This window comes from Lissotriton vulgaris, chromosome 5, assembly GCF_964263255.1.
Source record: "Lissotriton vulgaris chromosome 5, aLisVul1.2, whole genome shotgun sequence".
NCBI lineage: Eukaryota > Metazoa > Chordata > Amphibia > Caudata > Salamandridae > Lissotriton > Lissotriton vulgaris.
In genome coordinates, this window is record NC_141693.1 from 1,288,796,269 (window position 1) to 1,288,816,434 (window position 20,166).

The 20,166-nt window shown below is 45.7% G+C and overlaps 1 protein-coding gene across 2 annotated transcripts in view; it reads left to right on the plus strand.

Moving 5' to 3' along the window:
• CACNA1S (calcium voltage-gated channel subunit alpha1 S) overlaps positions 1 to 20,166 on the plus strand; it is a 548,608-nt gene that overhangs the window by 244,092 nt on the left and 284,350 nt on the right. For both annotated transcript variants that reach the window (XM_086923168.1, XM_086923169.1), the window contains exons 11-12: positions 7,304 to 7,529; positions 14,064 to 14,271. In XM_086923168.1, coding sequence (XP_086779294.1) covers positions 7,304 to 7,529; positions 14,064 to 14,271 — 434 coding nt within the window. The remainder of the gene's footprint in view (positions 1 to 7,303; positions 7,530 to 14,063; positions 14,272 to 20,166) is intronic.

A 20,166-nucleotide genomic window follows, 5' to 3' on the forward strand; every position in this document is an offset into this window, starting at 1 on the left:
GTTTAAGGAAGCTTTCTGGAGTCTGGTGAAATTCTAATGGCAAAAAAGTTCTTCCTTGCAATTGATTTGTCTTGGAGCCTTTTTTGGCTGCCCTGTCATGTGTTTGGAGGGACTTTCACATTCTCAAATGTATGTGGAAACTACGTATATGGAATAGAATCCACTGGCTGGATTTTTCCCCCAGTACTGTCATTATGGTAGAATAAATTCAGCTAGTAAATTCTACTCCATATTTAGTGTCCTCCAGTAATTTGAAGATTTCACGTTCTCCTCAGACCCCAAAGAGCTTTGAGTTTCTGTGCCTCTATGTAGAGCCCACTGGCTGCCCCCTTCTCTATAAGGCTGTGAGACTATACATCACTTACACCTTTCATTTCAAGTTTCAACAATGAATCATCCCTGTACTGGGGCATACATTTCCAGCTCACACTGAAGGGGGTGAAAGGTGAATACACCATGTACAATTCCTAGAAGGCTGGCACGGGCTGCCTCTTTCAGCATTCTGCATGTCAGCTGGTGGCTGCACTTGGCAGGACCCGGGCACAGGTTTTATTCTGTGATCTAGGATTGATTTCACGATTTAAAAATTCCCCAACAGAATCCATCTCATTCTTTACCCCTTAGAACATAATGCAGCTTTCACGACTCAGGACAACCTAGCAGCTAACAAATATAGCTGCTCCCTAAGATTTCCATTCGAAAAGTTCCTCTAGGGTAACAGCAGTTTTGTGAAGGTCAGGGCCGGCGCTAGGCATCCGCAGTGTGGGCCGCTGCCCAGGGCCCTGCTTTCAGCCCTCCAACTTGGGGCCTCGCACCAATGTGACAGTCCGGCCAAAGCATGAACGGTGCTGCCTTAGGAGTCCTCCTCCCCTGGACTCACTGCTATGGTGTAGCAAGGGGAACCCGAGGGGAGGGGGCTCCTGTCCCCATATTAGTTGCAAACTCAGGTTTGTCTGGCAATTAGGCCTCCACCATCCCCCCCCCACCCACGCAGAAGCACAGCGGGATGGCTATTGCCCTGCTGTTTAGCTCCGTGGCAGTATTAACTATCTCTGGCGATCGACAGCCCTGACACCTTCAGCCCTTGATGAGCTGTTAAGAGGTGCTTATTGTTGTAAATAGAGTTACACAGGAACAAGATACTTCCATTAAGTTCAAGAGTATATTTACTTAGGAGCCGCAGCTGAGTGCACACCTCGCCAGCTGACCAGACCATCAACTGACAAGAGTAAGGGGTAATAGAGGAGACCCAAGCTGCTACAGACCAATATCACTCATTGACTCTGCTGTGAAGGTGCTTGGAAGGATGGTACTCAGTAAACTCATGGCTTGGTTAACTGAATCCAATACCCTTTCAGATTTGCAATACGGATTTAGGAAAGGAAGAGGCACCACTGATCAGTGCCTTAATCTGCACCTATTGCCAAGAAGGGAACACTGTACTTGGCGTTCATGGATCTTTCCTCGGTCTTTGACCGAGTGAATAGATCCAAATTATGGGCTATACTCCTCAAATTAGGTGTGGACAGAAATATTGTTCATTTCCTTGCTGACTTGCATAGAGATCTGACTTCCACAGTGAGGTACGATCAAAGGGGGAACTGTACCCAGCGAATACACATCGCAAATGGTGTTAGGCAAAGGTGTATTTTGGCCCCCTTACTCTTTACCCTTTATAATAATAACCTGGATCAAGTCTTAGGGGAAGCCAGTAAAGATATTCTGTGTTCTGGGGAGCGATTGATTCCGGCACTCCTATACGGGGATGATGCTGCCCTTTTAGCAAGAACTGCGGTTGGCCTACAATGTCTTTTAACCTCCTTTGCTGCTTTTATGAAATCCTTGGACCTAAGTGTTAAGTTTTCAAAATTACATACAATGATAATTGGTTCCTAGCCTAAAAGGGTCAAAACACTCCACTGTGAGGGTAATGTGATTACTAGGGTTACCACTTTCTCTTACCTAGGTGTTTTATTTGACGACTGAGCAACGTGGATCGTGCAATTACATGCAAAGAGAAATGTATTGGCCAGAAAAACATCTGCAGTTCTAGGCTTTGCACGCAGGTTAGGGGCTAAACCAATGCAAGCATTGTTAAAAGCATATAGAGCAAAATGTACCTCTATTGCAATCTATGGCGCAGATATATTGGGTTTTAGAGAAGCAAAGGAAATTCAAATAATTGTGAACACATTTTTAAGAAACTTGTTATCGGTACCACAATCCACGCCAACATGTATAATTCACCGAGAGACTGGGACAGGCTTTGTGGAGGATTTAATTGTAATAGCACCTCTCTTAAAATGGATTTCAACCTGGTTAAACCCAAAACTAGACATGAATCGCAAAGTCATGAGAGATTGTTTATCTCTAGATCAAGCTAGTAGTATCCCTTGGCTGTGTCATGTCAAAAGGCTGGCAGTGAAACTGGGACAACCAGAATTATTTAATTCCCCAGACAAATTAGAAAAGGGTGATATGCCGTGGGTGAAGAAATCTTACTTGGATATGGCTTTTATAGAAAGAGAAGAAAGGAAGTTGGCAAAACCAATGGTACTTGCTCACCAATTGCTAAAAACGTCTTGTGCAATTGAACCTTATTTGAATGTGGTAACCAACTCTAACCACTGCTTTCTTCTGGTAAGATTCAGGCTGAACCAGCTACATTTTCTCCTTGCTGATCCGCCGGGAAGGAGAAGGGTGGAGGATTTGGGAGTATGTTCATTTGACAACTTCTCCACCCAGGACACATTGCACTTTGTTTTACTTTGTGAGCATTTTTTGCACATTCAGTAACGTTTTATCCTCCCAATTCTAAAGGACAAAGGATGTTTACAAGCGAAACCAGCACTTATGTATTTACAGTTGCTGTCCGATGTTTGGGAGATTTTTAGTATAGCGAGTTTCCTTACTGTAGCAGTTAGAATAAGGAGGAAAAAGGTGTTTTTAATGTCGTATTTTAAACTGTTTGTCTTTGATTATTCTATGTTTATAATTAGTGTAACATTTTTGCTGCTAACAAACGGTATATCAATTTAAAATTCTGTGTATAGAATGTTTTTTTATGGTTTTAATTAACCAAATAAAATACTTTTTGACTGACTGACTGACAAGAGTGGAACACACCGGTACAAGTTAGAACACTCACAAGTATTCTGAGAGGCTGAGGAGGTGGGAACACAAAGGAAGGCCTAATGTTGAGAGAAGCACAAATATACAACACCTCTTCCTCCTTTACAGAAAAAAAGAAATAATGAAACAAAACACAAAAATGAAGCTTAATGTATGGAAGACAACAACAATAATCATTAAGACAGGTTGGAGGTCTACGACATCTTGAACTTTTTAGTTCGTAAACATTAAGACAGGTAGGAGGTCTACAACGTCTTGAATTTTTTAGTTTGCGAAGACAAATAAGTGTATCGGGGTGAAGGGTGAACATCAACAAAATAAGACAAAGGAGCGTAGAAATTGTTGAAGTCCGTTCTTTCTCTGTCCCAGTTTTGGACTATATGTCCTGGTTCTGATTCTCTTTCTCCGGTTCAAGACTTCTTTATCAGGTTCTAGACTTCTTCAGAAAGTCGCAGGCATCTGCTTTGGCCTGCTTCGAGCAGTGCGGAAAGTTCTTCCTCTTTTGCCTTTCCAGTCCAGGAAGCTACTGATCCAGGGATTAATTTTATCCAGACTAGTCTATAGCAACGCCTTATTCTTAGCGGCGCCGGAAGCCACCACTAATATTCTTCAACGGGTGCAGAATGCAGCAGCCAGGATGCTTTCCGGGGCCTCAAGAAGATCGTCGTACAGACCAGTTCTGAGAGCCCTTCACTGGCTGCCAATACGTGAAAGAATTATCTTCAAATCACTATGTATCACCCACAAGGCGCTCCAGGGTAAAGGACCTCCGGCTCTTAGGTGCCTGATCTGCCCCTATCAATCCTCCCGGGCTCACCGGTCAGATTTGGGAAACCTAGCCATAGTCCCAAGACTGAGGAAGACACGCACAGGGGGACGCCGTTTCACGGTAAATGCGGCAAAAAATTGGAACTCTCTCCCCAGGCAGATCCGGACCGAACCCTGTTATCTTAAGTTCCGAAAGTCCCTTAAAACTTTTCTCTTTCCCAAGAACTTCTAAGTAACGGTACCCCTCTCAGTTTGTTCCTGTTCTTTGTTGTGTTAGCACTGGGACGCTCTTGGGCAGCCATGCGCTTTATAAATCAAATTTCATTTAATTTCATTTCATTTCTTCCGTTATGGGCCTTTTATCTCTGGTTCTATGCCTCTCTTTTTTGTTGGTTATGAACTCTCTGGTCCATTTTATTTAATTAAAAATGTTTTTGTTTTGTTTTGGGCTCTTTTTCTTCATTCTGTGGGCTCTCCGACTCGGTTCTAGTTGCGGGACCTTTGTGCCCATTTTAGATTCTTGTCGTCGTACACTGTGCCAGTCCTGGGCTCTTGGACCCGGTTCAGGACTCTCTGACCCTGATACCCTGTGCCAGTCCTGGTCTCTGTCCCTGATATTGAGTTATTTGACCCACATCTGGGAGTGCGTGGCAATGTAGTAACAACACAATATCTGACGGACTCTCCACTTTGATATGAATCTTCAACCTTTGAATTAAAAGTTTTTAATGATTTCTCCATGTGCTCTATGTACAAGACGCTATAGTTTGCCTGCCACCGCTTACCTCAAAGAATGTGCGGCATATTATCAAGGGGGTTTATCTCCGCTTTCTTGGCTTTAAAAACCAAGAAAGCGGAGATAAATGTATCTCCCTATTACCTAGCTGTCGCTAACACCAGTTAGCGATAGCTAGTAGGAGATAGCGACCATCTTGGGCCCGCTTTGCATGTCAGTGATATTTATCACTAATGACATGCAAAGTGGGCGTGCCAAGATGTTAGCGAGTGGAAACAGTCGCTAACATCGCTATCTCCTATTACCAACTTTTGGAGATATTTGCGCTAAGCGCGAATATCTCCAAAAGCTAGCACCTGCCCCTGAGCAGTTCTTAGCCATGTTATCCAATGGTAGGTGGATAACATGGCTAAGAGCATTAGCTTGGTAATGCATGAATATCGCTGACTTTTCAGCGATATTCATGCATTTCGGCCGATATTTATCGCTTAGGAGATAAACCTTGATAATAGCAAGGTTTCTAAGCGATAATAATCGCCGCAGCTCGGCGATAAAAATATTGCCGCTAAACTAACATAGCGATAATTATCGCTGGTTGTTGGTAATATGCCCCTGTGCTTTTCCATAATTGCTGTCCAAAATCCAGCCGCCAGAAATGATAGTGTATGAATGCAGCGGTACAGTGAGAAATGACACACAACATGGCTGCCTTACGCTGCGTTGTAACGTTCTGCGTTGCGTGGCTACACTGTGAGAAAGCTGCAACGCGGAGAGAAATCCCTATTGGAGACGCTGCTCCGTGGTAACTCCGCTTCCTAGCAAGCCTTGGAGTGTGAAGGTTTGGCGCATGTGGGGAGGAACGCACGCACTCTGAGCGTGGCTCACGGTTATGGAGAGTGACGTCAGAGGTGCCTGCAATCAATTTATTCTACCGCTTTCCCACAACTCACTGTTCGTATGTTGAGAGAAGCACAAATATACAACACTTATCTTAAAGGTAGCTGAGAGGAAGGGGCTGCAGCTTCAGGAGCAGGGGCAACTATTCAGATGCAAACAGCCCTTAAAGGGTCACTTCTATGCAATTTAGAGGGGCCTGGCACATTCCCTTTCGGCCCAGGCCCCAAAATTCCTAGAACCGGCCCTGGTGTAGGTAGTAAGAGTCAAATTGATTGCCGTCCAGGGCATTATTCCTATGCAGACAATGCAGCTGTTGCTTGGATACTGCTTTCTCCAAGAGTTTACAGAAAGATGGATGGTTGTGCATTGGGCAGACTAGGTGAGGTTATTGGGACGGTGCAGGTTTTTAGGACAAGGTTTACTTTCTTCTGCCTTACTACCTGCACCTGTCAAACCTTACCACCAGAGGGCAGACCGCACCTACCGCTGGTCCTTGTAGCTTTAGGAATTTTGACACTTCTATCATATTTTATTGCCACCGCGCTACTTAAACCCAGAATATTTGTTTTTTTAAGCCACGTGGGGTAAATATTTTTGAGATATAGCGTTAAAATTCGAAGCTTTAGGCTCTGTAAAACCATAATTTCAAAACAATTTTTGAGATGTTTAAGGAGCACCAGCAACGCCGTAAAGCAAACCAGTGGAGAATACACTGCAACGTGTAAACGTGCTGACGCCACAATAATAGAAACGTCACAGTACAGAGCAGGGCACTGAGTGAGACCCTCATGTGTTTCTAGTCGATTGCAGCCAAGTGAGTAGGTTGGTCGAGTAACCCGGGGGTCCGCTCACAATTACATGAATGGACGTCAGTGGGTATGTACCAGATGAAGTAGTCATCACCTAAACTTCAATACATCAAGGAGTGTTTTCGGTTGGGAACTAGTTCAAATGTTATCTTTTGCCTGAAATTTGCAGTATTCTTTTGTTATAGAAGAACCCCCTGTAAATGGTTTATTACATGTGTGTCTTTAATTAAAATGTACAGTATTTCGCTCCCTGCCAAAGCGAAGGGGCTTCCCTCAAACGCTTATTTGCCCAGTGATCTGAATTACGAATTGTTCTATAATTATCACATCCTCACAGTTTTTCCCTGATAGCTGGTATTTACCACTTGTGCTTAAGGGCACCCACTTAAAACAGCTGCGACATTTTGCTGGTTGGCTAAATTTGTGTTCCTATTTTTTCTCATTACAAATGACACCCCACATTTGTTCCGTTTGTTTGTTTGCACTTTTTCGGCAGTATCCTTATTTTAGTGCTGCTCATGTATCTTTCGATTGGTGGCTGCTTTTTTTTGGTATCTAAATATATGTGGCTGTTTACGACATGTATTTTTGTCTAAGTATTTTCCCTGAGAGAAGGATATAATTCTTGTCTAACCCAATGATGGCAATCTCACAATGCCACATTTTCTGAATCCCAGTATAAGAAGGCAGTCAATCGCGTATGTTGCTTAGGGATAATTTGACACAGGTTTTGCTTCCTGCTTGGCGCATGATCACCAGGGGGGCCATTTTCAGGCATGTGGAGGGCAGTCCAGGATCACTAGCAGTAATGTGGAGACTCCAGAAACTGCAGTATACTTGCGTGGAAATGTAGGGCCATCACAATGACGAGCATTCTTGCATTTTTTGCAGCTAAACCTAAATGGTTATGAACAGTACTTGTGCATATAACGCTCCATCCATCTCTCCTTTTGTACAACAGACATAGCTAACCAAGTGCTGCTGGCTCTGTTCACGGCAGAGATGATTCTGAAGATGTATGCCCTGGGGTTCCAGTCGTACTTCCTGTCTCTCTTTAATCGCTTTGACTGCTTTGTGGTGTGTAGCGGCCTCCTGGAGGCTATGCTGGTGAAAATGAGCATTATGTCTACCCTGGGCATCTCTGTCCTCCGATGCATCCGACTTCTCAGGATCTTCAAGATAACCAGGTAACGTCTAATGTTTAGTCACATCTCTACTTATTCCATCTCTCTTGTGTTCCTGCACAGGTAAGCCAATGATCTCCCAAACTATGAACAATGTCACTTTTTCCACGTTTTGTTGAAACAAACGTATCAAGATCTTATTTTCTGAGTTTGACCTGCTGCCGAACCACACATGGTATTTAAATGCGTAAATCCCTCCCACCTTTGGGGGTTCAAGGGCCTAGCTGGGCCCACTGCACTGCGCCGCTCGCGGGGTGCAAATCACTGGACACAGACACTCGTGCTACGCTGGTCTGGACAGGAAGTGCCGTGCCACCTCCGTCCCTTTATTTAAAGCTTTCTGGCCACGCCTGGCCAGAAAGTGATACAATTGTGAGTAGTGCTTCCGGGGCTCATCCCGAGACCCTCGGAGCACTAGAGAGCTATATCCCTTCCCAACTTGGATTTTGAAAATAACTGAAATTGAACAGTTCAACATGCAAAGTCAGCCAGTCTGTGGTTAGGCCTTGGATTGGGTCTAAGATTGTATTGCCACTTGCCTCTCAGAGGTGTCTGGTCTCGAGCCGGCCTTGGTGATGGTAGGGGTGACTCTTCTGCGGCGTCTGGGAGCTGACATGTGCGGGTTGTGGCTGTGTTCCCTACTTCTTCCCTCGCTGCAGATGGTTCATGGCTTGAGTCTTGTTCTTTCGGTGGTGGGATTTGTTTGAACCATGATACATTTCGAGTCACCTCCTCTCCGTCTCGGCTGACTGTGATTGCCGTCCCCTTGGTCTCCTTGATGACCCAGGGTTCTGGTTCGAAGGGTGTTTTGAACTTTCCTCCCGGTCTCCTGGTACGGATTAGGACTGTCTCGCCAGGGTTCAAGGTTCTTGTTTGGGCTCTTCTTTTGAGACTTGCTTTCTCATTGGTCCTTCTTCTCCGTTCCTGGGTGCCTGCTGGCGAGTATGGTGCTGGAGTCCAGTTGTCGGCCATAGGTAGCAGGTCCCTCCTTGGTCCAGCCAACATCAACGCCCACGGTGATTGTGAGGTGGTACTGTGCGGTGTGCTTCTGTATTCCCTTAGAAAGGCTTGCAGTGCTTCCTCTGGGTCACTCTCTTCTGCAGACGATATTCGCAGAACTTTGTTGACTGTCCGCATAAACCTTTCTACCTCCCCGTTGGCTTGAGGCCATTGGGGAGTGATTCGGTGATGTTTGATTCCCAGGTTCTGTAGAAACTCTTTGAACTCGCTCCCCTGGAATGGGGGTCCATTGTCCGTCTTGATGACCAGCGGGATGCCGAACATCGCGAATGCTTTGCTGAGAACTGGGCGAATGTTCGCGAAGCTGGTGGATGCTGCCGTTTCCACTATGGGGTATTTGGTGTAACTGTCAATCAGTACTACCGTGATCTTCCCATCCGGAAAGCTTCCAAAGTCTAGACTTAGCCATGCCCACGGCGACGGGGCATGGTCTTCAGTGATTACTGGGGCAGGTACTTCAGGGCTGCTGGTTATTTGGCATGCTCGGCACTCTCGTACGGTGGCGTCAACGCACTCGTCTAGGTTGGGGAACCATATTTTCTCTCGCATCCTTGCTTTCATCCTGCGGGTGCCTTGGTGTCCTTCGTGTGCCAGGGTGGTCGCCCTCTCTTGTAAGGTCTTGGGGATGACTACGCGAGCTCCTCTCAGTAGCAGTCCATTGTCAGCGCAGCTGAGATCGTTGTGTATTTTCCAGAATTGGTGCAGGCGTGTTCTGTCCGCCTCGTTCCACCCGCTGACGTCTTTCAGGAAGTTGGTCCAAGATCCTGATTGTATAGCTTCTATCGCTCGTTGGATAACTGTGTCATTGTCATAGTGAGCAATGATGGTGTCTGCAGTCAGAGCCCTGGGGCATGCTCCTGTCGATAGCATGTTGATGAACTCTTCGGTTTGATGTTCCTGTTCGGCATTATAAGTTCCTTCCGTGAAAGGGTGGCGTGATAGAAAGTCAGCCGGGTTCTTCGCCCCAGGTCTATACACCAGGTCCATTTGGTATTGTTGAACTTGGATAGCCCAGCGTTCAATCCTCGGTGGTGGGTGTGGTGCTGTGCCTCGGAATAAAGGAATTAGCGGTTGGTGGTCCGTCACCATTCTGAATGGGTGACCAGAAATGTAGAGGTGAAAATGGGCGCACGCCCACTTTACAGCCAACGCCTCTCTTTCAATTTGCGAATATCTCGATTCTGTTGCTGTCAAAGCTTTGCTTGCAGATGCCAGCGGGGCCCACACCCCAGGTTCGGATTCTTGTGAGAGTAGGGCTCCCAGTCCTACGGGGCTGGCATTCACCAATATCTCGGTGGGTCTTGCTGTGTTGAAGTATGCCATTGTGGTGCTGTCAAGCAGTGCCTCCTTGACTTGTTGAAACGCTTTGTCCTCGGTGTCTGTCCACTTCCACGAGCTGTCTTTTTTCGTCAGATTTCTTAGGGGCTCTGCGATTGTGGCTAGATTGGGTATGAACCTTGCACAGTATTGTGCCATCCCTAAGAAACTCCTCACTTCGGACGCGGTTGTGGGTGCTGGGGCGTTCTTGATGGCGTGAGACTTGCGTGGGTCCACCTTCACTCCGTCTGAGTCGAACACGTATCCAAAGAACTCTATCGATTTTCTGAAGAATTGACATTTATCTTTGTGCAAGGTGACACCATACTGTGCGAGTCTCTGCAGGGTGGCTTTCAGTCTTCGGTGATGTTCCTCACTCGTTTTGGCGTGGATCAGGATGTCGTCGCTTACGTTCAGCACCCCTTCAAGTCCTGATAGTATCTCTTTGATTGTATTTTGAAAGATCTCAGCCGCGGATGATATTCCAAAGTTAAGTCGTTTGTACCGTCTCAGCCCTAAATGCGTTGAAAAGGTTGTAATGTAGCGGCTCTCCTCCGCTAGTCTCAGCTGGTGATATCCGGCGTTGAGGTCCAGCTTAGAGAACCATTGGGCCCCATTCAAGTACGTCAGGATGTCGTCTACCGTTGGGGTGAGGTGTCGCTCCCGTCGTATGGCCTTGTTCGGGATCCTCATATCTATGCAGATGCGGATCTTGCCTGGTTGGCGTGGTTTCTCGGCTATCACCATCGGGGACACCCATGGTGTTGGCCCCGACACCTTCTCGATCACTTCTTGTGCCTCTAGTTGGTTCAGTTCTTTCTCTACTGCGGTGCGCAGGTGAAACGGTATCCTTCTGTGTCTTAGCGCCACTGGCTGTATGGCGGGGTCGATATGTAGTTTGATCGGCGGTCGCTTGATGGTTCCAAGGCCTTCAAAAAGCGTGGGGAACATTTGCAGGATGTCTTCTGTTTGGAGTGCCTTGACGGCGTTCGCAAACACGATGAGGCGAAGGTCTTCTGCCGTGTTGCTTCCCACGAGTAGGTCGGCTTCTTTGTCTATGACATGGAAGGTCGTCATTACTTCATTATCTTCCGCTTTAACTCGTACTACCATTTTCCCTCGCAGCGGGAGGGGGTCTTGACTGCCATAGGTTAGTATTCGTGCTTTAGATGGGACTAGCTTGGGTCCCGGCTTCAGTGCTTTATAGTGCTGGATCCCAATGACGTTCACGGTGGCTCCCGTGTCGATGACGCCGGTCACTGGTGACCCATCAATGTGTATTTGGCATTTAGGCTGGGGCCTTCACCGTCTCTTCAGTTCACTCACGAAGGATACGTAGTAACATTCATCCTCATCCTCTGTGGATGATTCGTCAAACTGCGCCTGCCTCGGCGACTTGCTTGATCGGGATGACGCTGCGTCGTCCAGTGACAACTGCCTCACGGTTCCGGTGATTGATTTTCTTCCTGACGCTCCTCTTCCCCGGAAGCCACCTCTACATACGCTAGCGAAATGGTTGGGTATTCCGCATTTCGAGCATGTTTTGCCACGTGCTGGGCAGCCATCTTGGTTGTGTTCTTCTCTGCCACAGTATCCGCATGGTGTTCGGCGCGGCGTCCTGGTCGGCCATCTTCCTCTGCTTCCTCGACTGGCGCCGCGGACCGCGTCTACTCTTTCTGTCTTCACCACGGTTCCTGCTTCCGCCCGTGGGTTCAGGGCCGCTTCCATCGCGGTCGCACGTGCGTCTGACAGCTCGTGGGACCTGGCGAGGATTAGTATTTCTTCAAGTGTAATGCGCGGTTGCCTTAGAATCAGCGTCCTCAGGTGCTTATTGCGACAACCTTGGATGAGCTGCGCAGTTACTTCTTTCTTTTCGTCATCATCGGTGCACGTGCTTATGTGGTCTCTCAACCGCGCATGAAAAGCGTCCATAGTTTCTCCTTCCCTCTGTTTGGACTGGCGGAATTTGAAGCGCTCGTAATGTGGGTTTAGTTGGGGGTCAAAATGTGCGTTTAGCGCGTTGACTGCTGCGTCATAGTCGTCGTCGTCCCCCGTGTCTGGTAGGTGTTTGAATAACTTGTATAGCTCTGTGCCCCCAAAGTGTAGTAACAGGGATCTTTTTACTTCGTTATCCTTCTCCCTGGTAGCGGTGAAGTAGTTGTTGAGCTGTCCTAGCCACACGGCCCATCTGGGCGCTGCAGTGCCTGGGTCTATTAGTTCACTGAAGGGTGGCAGTGCTTGGATCTGGGAGTGGACCGATGGTGCTGGTGGTTGTGTCCCGGGGGCTGTTGCCTGTGCTTGGGGTCCTGCTCGCAGTGCTGGGTCGGCCACTTGCTGTGTTCCACCTGTTGCTCCTCCTGTGTTGGTGGACATTCTGATGTTGCGTGGGGGGTTGGCGCTCTTTCACTGTGCGTTTTTCCTTGTTTCGCAGGTTGGGTTTGCTTGTGCTTGTTGAGGCAGGTATGTGTGGCACAGTTGTGTTTGCCTATGCTTGTTGCGTTTGCACGCGCTTGTACTTGTTGAGGCAGGTATGGTTGGCACAGTTGTGTTTGCCTATGCTTGTTGTGCTTGCACGCGCTTGTGTTTGTCTTTTTTTCTTTTTCTCTTCTTCTCGGTGCCGTGAGCTATCTCCTCTTCTCTCCGGCGGGATGCCTGCACGCGTTCAGGGCCTCGCGTTCACCTGGCCTTAGGCGCCTCTCTTGTCTCGCGCGCTCTCAGGGCCGCTCTCGCTTGTGTTGGCGCCTCTCCTTCTGCGCATGCGCGCACTGCCGGGCCTGCTGCCGGGTCGCTCTCCTCGGCGAGCTTCTTCGCCTGGGCCATCCTGCCGCTGTCTTCGCCGGTGCCACACGCAGCTCCTTGCATCTGCTGCTTACCGGTAGGTGTCTTCCTGCCTTGGGTGGCTGGCGCTGTTCTTCGTCGTTGTCCTCACTCCGCGCTGGTGCTGCGGCTGGAGCGTACGAGCTGCCGTTGGTCGGGCAGGTAGCGCTGTTGGCTGGCGCTGCTTGGTCTAGGCGGATCCCATCCTCGTCGCCAGTGTGGGGGTTCAAGGGCCTAGCTGGGCCCGCTGCGCTGCGCCGCTCGCAGGGTGCAAATCACTGGACACAGACACTCGTGCTACGCTGGTCTGGACAGGAAGTGCCGTGCCACCTCCGTCCCTTTATTTAAAGCTTTCTGGCCACGCCTGGCCAGAAAGTGATACATTTGTGAGTAGTGCTTCCGGGGCTCATCCCGAGACCCTCGGAGCACTAGAGCGCTACACCACCCACTACTCGTTTGCCCTCCCGGCTATGAGTCACCAATATGTGCTGTACATTGTATTCATTAGTCCTGCTTCCACCTCTGATTTGTGTTTTTCTTCAAACACACACCTTCAGCTTTCACCATCAGGGTGTTTATCATCTTATCCCAGGTATTAGCTGCCAAAAGTGATCAATCAATTTCTTTTGCACCTATGCTATAAAGGTAGTACAATTTCCCACCCACTCCTACTGCTACATCACTTTCGTTTTGGGCCGCACGGCGTGTGTGGGAAAGTAACTGCCTTTATTGAGAACAGTAGAGGGTAAGGGTTTTTAGTTATTTATAGAATCTCAAAACTTTGTGCGGTAAGTAGTGCTAAGTGAAAAGCTTAATTTCTTCTTTAATGTACACTGGATTAGTTATTGTCATGTATAATACACAGTTGCTTGATCTTTCTTGCTTCCATTAGGTACAGACTCTTAGATAAACAGATAGCTGTAGTCTACTTTTTATTATGTTATTTGAAAAGCACATATCAAGATTATGTTCACTATCACAGGCGCAATATATAACAGGCAACATTTATGGATGGTTCTTCATCCACTATAAGAGTTTTGTAAAAGTTGAGAGGGGCAGTCAGTCTGAGTGTCAACATGAGGTTTGGGCAAGGAGTGGGAACCTAGGACTCTGCGTCTACCTTTGCGAAATGCAGAGTTGAATTCAGTATTCCAAAATGTCTGGGTGTGATATGTCTTTCCAACAATGCACATCCGTGTGTAATACTTGACTGGGAAGCCCAGTTTGTTCATCATTATTCATTGAGCAATATGCAGCCAGCCAGCATCATGCAGGTGGTTGTATGTACATCATTGGGTAGTGATCAGCAGCAAATCGAGGATCTGTTTCTGGATCTCACACTGCATGCCTAACTCGCTGTAAATGTTCTTCTCTCATCACCAGGTACTGGACATCCCTGAATAACCTGGTTGCCTCACTCTTAAACTCGGTGCGTTCAATTGCCTCCCTGCTTCTCCTCCTCTTCCTCTTCATGATCATCTTTTCCCTCCTGGGCATGCAACTCTTTGGAGGGAAATATAACTTTGAAGACTTAGTAGTGCGAAGAAGCACCTTCGACAACTTCCCTCAGGCTCTCATCAGTGTCTTCCAGGTAAGTCAGACAAGGCAATTGCGAGCCAATTTATTTTAAAAGTTTCGGGAGAAGATGACTTTCTTAGAGGTACATTTTGTTGGCAAGGTAATAGGTAACTGTCCATAGCAACACATACAAACTCAAGCTTGAAATGAGAGAAATTCTGTTTGTGAGGCTAATGATGTGAAAGATGTACAAGATTGTGTTGAAATTTGCCACAGTCTTCATGCATGGAATGAGGAGGCTACGTTAAATCACATCTGGCTACTTATGTAGGAATGTATCAGTGACGGCTGGTGGATTTTAAATATGGTGAGGCGGAAAGTGTAGCCCTGAAAATGTGTGAGTGCTGCGAGCGAGACAAATTCAAAAAGAGTTATGCGGGGATATTCTCATACACCTCCCCACAGAGAAAATTTTCAAACAAAACAGATTCAAATTATAGATTTTACAGCACAGTGCCGGTCATCGAAATCTTTGCATTACACAGTAACAAGTACAGCAGTAACACAGTGCGTATTATTTTCACCTAGACCTAACTGCACACAAATGCAAGTATGCACTTACTTAAGAACAATTAAGATCACAGCAGAAAACTTGAATTTGTGTACAATACTTCCTGCCAGCAGTCCCTTTCTACAGTTCTATTGTCTATTTAGACCTTTATGCAACACTAACACGAACAAAGCCATAATCAGACAAGAAGGCTTCCCTCATACTAAGCTCACAGCCCAGTAATAGAGACCCCTTACTGTTGGCAATACATATCTATTGCACCTACAATGTTTTGTACCATTTATACTAAACATTTCCCACAGAGCTACTCAATATAATCTAACATTGGCAAAACAAGTACCATGCTTCTCCCTGTCTGCAGATGCCACCTGGGCATTGCTGCTCTTGTGACCAGTTTCCATTAATTCATGGAGGCGATGAGGCCTAATGGCAACACCTGCCACCCATGCAACTCTGCTCTATCCTTGCTCCACTGGCCATCCTCACTCCTATGTAATCCTTCTATTCTTCCTTTGTTCTACAGTGGTCTGTCATTTCTCTCCCACCATTTTAATTGGTTTTGTCCCTCATCTTCATTCTATTCACTTTTCAACCCTTCTATCCCTCTCCCCTCTCACAAAGCACTTTACTGTCTATACAGTAGTCCTTAACAGCTCTCTCTCCACTTTTCCTCTACTCTTCTCGATTTCCTCTCTACGCGTTCTCAGCTGTTTTGTTTTTCTCAGCTCCATTCCTGCTTAATTTCCCCTACTATCACATCTATCTCTCTCTCTCTCCATCACATCTGGTGTGCCTTCTTTCCCCGCTATATTTGGGTGGCTCTCCTCTCTCCTCAATCCCTTCTTCCCTACTCTCTCTCATCTTGTTGACATTTCTTTCACATCATTCACTTCTGGGCCTGATTTCCTTCGCTTCTCACCTTAACCACTGCTCTCTCTCCTTTCTCCACATCTCATTTGGTCAATAGACTAACACTCTGAGGGCTTGAATAGAAGAGGCCCACAGAAACCTTGATCTCTTCCTTCAACATTTAAAATATTTTTAGGGTGGTTCACATAGGACATCATTGTTCTGTTAGGAAGTGCCAAGGATGAGATCGAATAAATAATGTACCAGAAAGGAAAGCGCGCATACCAAGAATTATCCTCTTGTAGCCCCCAGTAGGAAAATACAGGAACAACTGTTTAATTGTGATTTACCACAAGAAAATTTACACCTCTAGAAAAACCACATCATTTGATAAAGAAATTCTGAAGAAAATGTAAACACTTTAAAATAGGCTTTGATTTTACGTGCATTAGATTTTGAAAACATGTTTTAAATGTAGAATTTAAAATGTGTCAAAATTGCAAAGATGTATTAAAAATGCCCATAAATACTTAAGAACTTGCACACTCCATAGTTTTATAACATTATTCCAGATTTCACAGATCAGAGTACATTGACTTACTATCTCTGGTAATGCCTGGACAGAGAAGATATTACTGTTATTTGATTGATGTGCAAGAATAAACCCCCGCAGTGCTGAGGTACAGTCTCGGCCTGTATCCAGCAATGCCAGGCTCAGTACTGGGCCTGAGGCCGGACAGCATTTCAGAGCAGGAATAGAGGATCCTGCGACTGCTTGGGGTGCAAACCCCTCTGGAGTCCGTTCTGTGCAGTCACCTGTGTTCCCTGCGCAGCATACACTACAGCTGCAGCCTAATCCAACATTGGCACTGCGCATTCAGCAAAATTAAAATTGGTGCCGGTCCCAAAGAAACAGTGCCCCTGCCAGCATCATAAGTTAAGCACTAGTGTCATTGTCATCAAGGCAGGGTTCTTGCATCAGTTGAGGTTAAAAGCTCACACTTTTGATAAAGTTCACAAAATCGGATATATTTATTAAGTAGAGTGTCTTCCGTTTGCAAAAGTAATAGGGATTTTTAAAATGTTGAAGACACCTTTTCATGTTTCCACCTGGTATGTGTTGCAAAATGCTCCCCGACTAAAAAAATCAGCAGTTTGAAAAAGTGCGATGAAGTTTCCGACCTGACTGCCTGCTGCCAGTTGAAAGGCTGTGTTCGGTATCTGTCGCAGGCAGATTACACAGATCAGTGGGCCTCCCGGTGATCTGTGTCTTAACATTTATTATATTGCCACAGCTGGTTCCCTGTGTTCTCGGGCCTCTGTTGCAATAAACTAGACGAGGCACATTCTGAAGCGACAAGCTTCGTCTCAGGCTGCATTTTCGAAAGTTGTTTTCAAAACCACTCAGTAGTAAGTTTGTGTTCCAGCAAACTATTCAGAAGCGAGGCAGTCCTCCTACAGCCCTCCCCCTCACGTGATGACACACCCACTACCCCATCTGCCTGCCCCGCCCCACCTCATTGAAAAGAATGGAGTTTTGTTACCTCCTCCCAGGGCCCCCGTCTGTTCGCCCGAAATGCAACCTAATGGGGAACATCACTTACAACGCATTTTTTACAACGCACTACCATTACATCGCAACCATTACAACGCAAACCATTACAACGCATTGCGCTGGGGGGCGCTCTAGGATAGGGAATATATTTAATTTACTATCCAACACCTTCCCTGCTATCCACGGGGACTGGTGTTGGAATAGTAAATTAAATAATTTACTATCCAGCGCCTAAAAGCATTATGCGTTGTAATGGACTGCGTGGTAAAAACCGCGTTGTAAAGGCATGCGATGTAAAAGCATGCGTTGTAGTGACACCAATCCAACCTAATAGATTCCACAGGAGTTCACCACGCCCTCTAATATAACGTCACTGCTGCCGCTCTGTGTCTGCAGGTCAAGCAATACCTCGCCCCTTTTTGACACATGCGCAGCAGGACATATCTAAAATTTCATTTGACTTCCGTCTTCCTCAGGAGAAAGAATAAAGATAAAGAATAAAGATAAAGATTCGGCTCAGTTTATTACTGAACAGCAAGTGCACATTTGTCTCTAGCTGCTCGGTTTTATTTCTCGTCTTCTCTGCCTCTCCCCTCAGGGTAGTAGGGCAACGACCCTACGCCCATTAACACCACCCACCCCTGGAAATATATCAAAGTCAAAAGCACTGAGTGACACAAGATGGCAGAAGGACATGATCCAAGAAACAACTGTTTCTTTAGAAAGTAAGGATTAAATCCAGTTTTGCTGTTGCACCTACATAGTTAAGATATCTGAAATTGTCATATAAAGTTGTAAGACTCCATAACAGATTTTTGAACATGAATATTGACTAAACAATAGTCAGCTTATTTAGACCCAGGCACTGGTGGCAAAACTGATACAAATCGCTCTTGCTCCTGTATGCCAAGTCGTTTCCACTAGCTTTTTGCTGGTGGTAATTACTTTTGAAACTAAACTTAAAAACAGAATATAAACATGCCCAGAATCTATGCAAAAACAGTTTGCACAAGTTATACCTTATACCATTATCCTGCAATTATCTGTAAAAGTGAAAAATTGACCTGTTTGTACGTGACTGACTGTGGCTATCCATGGTCTATCCATGCTCCACCTTGGTCAATCACTGATGACCATGGTTTGATGGAGAGCCAGCATGATTTCCATTATAGTTCTGTAATTCGTTAGGCTACTACCCTGTCACAGAAGAGCATTTCAAACACTTTTTCCTAGCCTTATGAAAATATTCGGACACACTTATGCCAAAGAGCTCCCTTAAAGCACTTCACCACACTATGTAGTTCCTTACAACATATCCAAATAGCCCGAAATCTGATTTTTTCTGTAACAGTCTTAAAACTACTACCAACAATCAGTATCCACAACTACCCAATCTAAGAGACAGAGCGTCTCGTTATACATTACATGGATGTGGGTTAGTTCATTTCACATCCCACAGTAAATGATAGCAGGGATATTCTTAATTCTAGGGTGTGCAGATTTAACCGGGATTATGATTTGAACAATGCAACCCACTGGGTCATGAGGAAGAACTGTGGGGATTAATAAATCCTAGGCTGGTTCCGCTGATAATTCCTCATTCTCAGTTTCAGTGGGAGGTTTCGGCACCGCCTGGTTCATGGTGTTTCAGCAGACCTTGAAATTCTATGTTGAGCTTCTGCTGCTACGGTGTTAAACACCCCACCATATCGTGTGCGACTGAAATTTATGAATAACAATCCACACCAAAGTGACAACGTATTTCCACTCAGATGCAAGTACAGCCAATACAATCAATAACGCATCTGGACAAGGAAGCTTGCCTCCCACCAATTTTGTGAACATGCAAATAAAAATATGCAAAAAAATTCTAGCCTACTTGTCTACAACATAGAACAAATGACAAACATTTTTCTACCAATTACTGCACTCGTACGTTTCCTTTATCTCTCATTCCCTCCTGCCCTCTACACCCATTGCCACCTCTTTTGGTCCATTCTTATGCCTTCTCTAATGCGCTACCAATCTGCATCCACTCCGATAGTTATCAAAGTGTAATGTTTAGGGTTATTAGAAATACTACTCTTGTTTCTGATTCCATGCTTCCTGTAAGACTGAGGATATGCTAGTTGGCAGTTGGCCACTTAATAGAATACCAAGAGTGTAGTGGTCTTAAACAAAGTATGAAAAAAAAGACTGTGATCAAATTGCCTGGGACTTTAATATATGGAACATGAGCAATTGAAGCAGAAAAACCAAATGAGCTTTCTTTTGGAATGGATTAACTGGTGCTTCCCTATACCCACCACTTTGTGCCAGCATCATGGAATAGAATTTAAGCTCTGTTTAGAAATGTAGGATGTTCTGATTGTTGGTGTTATTTGTGTTTGCCTCCTTCTCACTTCCTCACATTCATCTTGACCAGACCACGAAACTCTCCTCCCTCTAAAACCTCCCATTCTCTGGATTCAGGCTCTGTGTGTGAAGTCATGCTCCTCGCTACTTTCTCTCCACTTATTCTCAAATTGTCCCCTCATCTTCTGTTATTCTCTTGTTCTCTCCCTCCTCTTATTCTTCTAGCATTGACTCTTACCCATAAATACTTGTATCGCCCTTACATACTATTTTCTTACCATCACCCTCCTTCCATCCTTCTGTTATTTACTTTATTCTAACTTGTTATATATAGTCTCAGCCTCCCATCTCTCTAATTTCTCTTCCTCTCAGCACACCTCTGCACCTTCACTTTGCTTTTCCTCAAACTTCTGCCCTGCTAACTAGTTCTTTAGCACTTTACCCTCCTCACCCTCACCGTCCTCAAATTTGATAAAATCACTACTAAATTTGCTTCACTCAGTGAGAAACTTCAGTTTTTCTTGCCTTTCATACCTTTATCCTAAAAAACAAGACTGCCTTCAACTAATACTGTATTCCTATTGAAATCCTCTCACCGATTTTTCTGCTCAAGACTGCAAGATCTTTGAACAAGTATT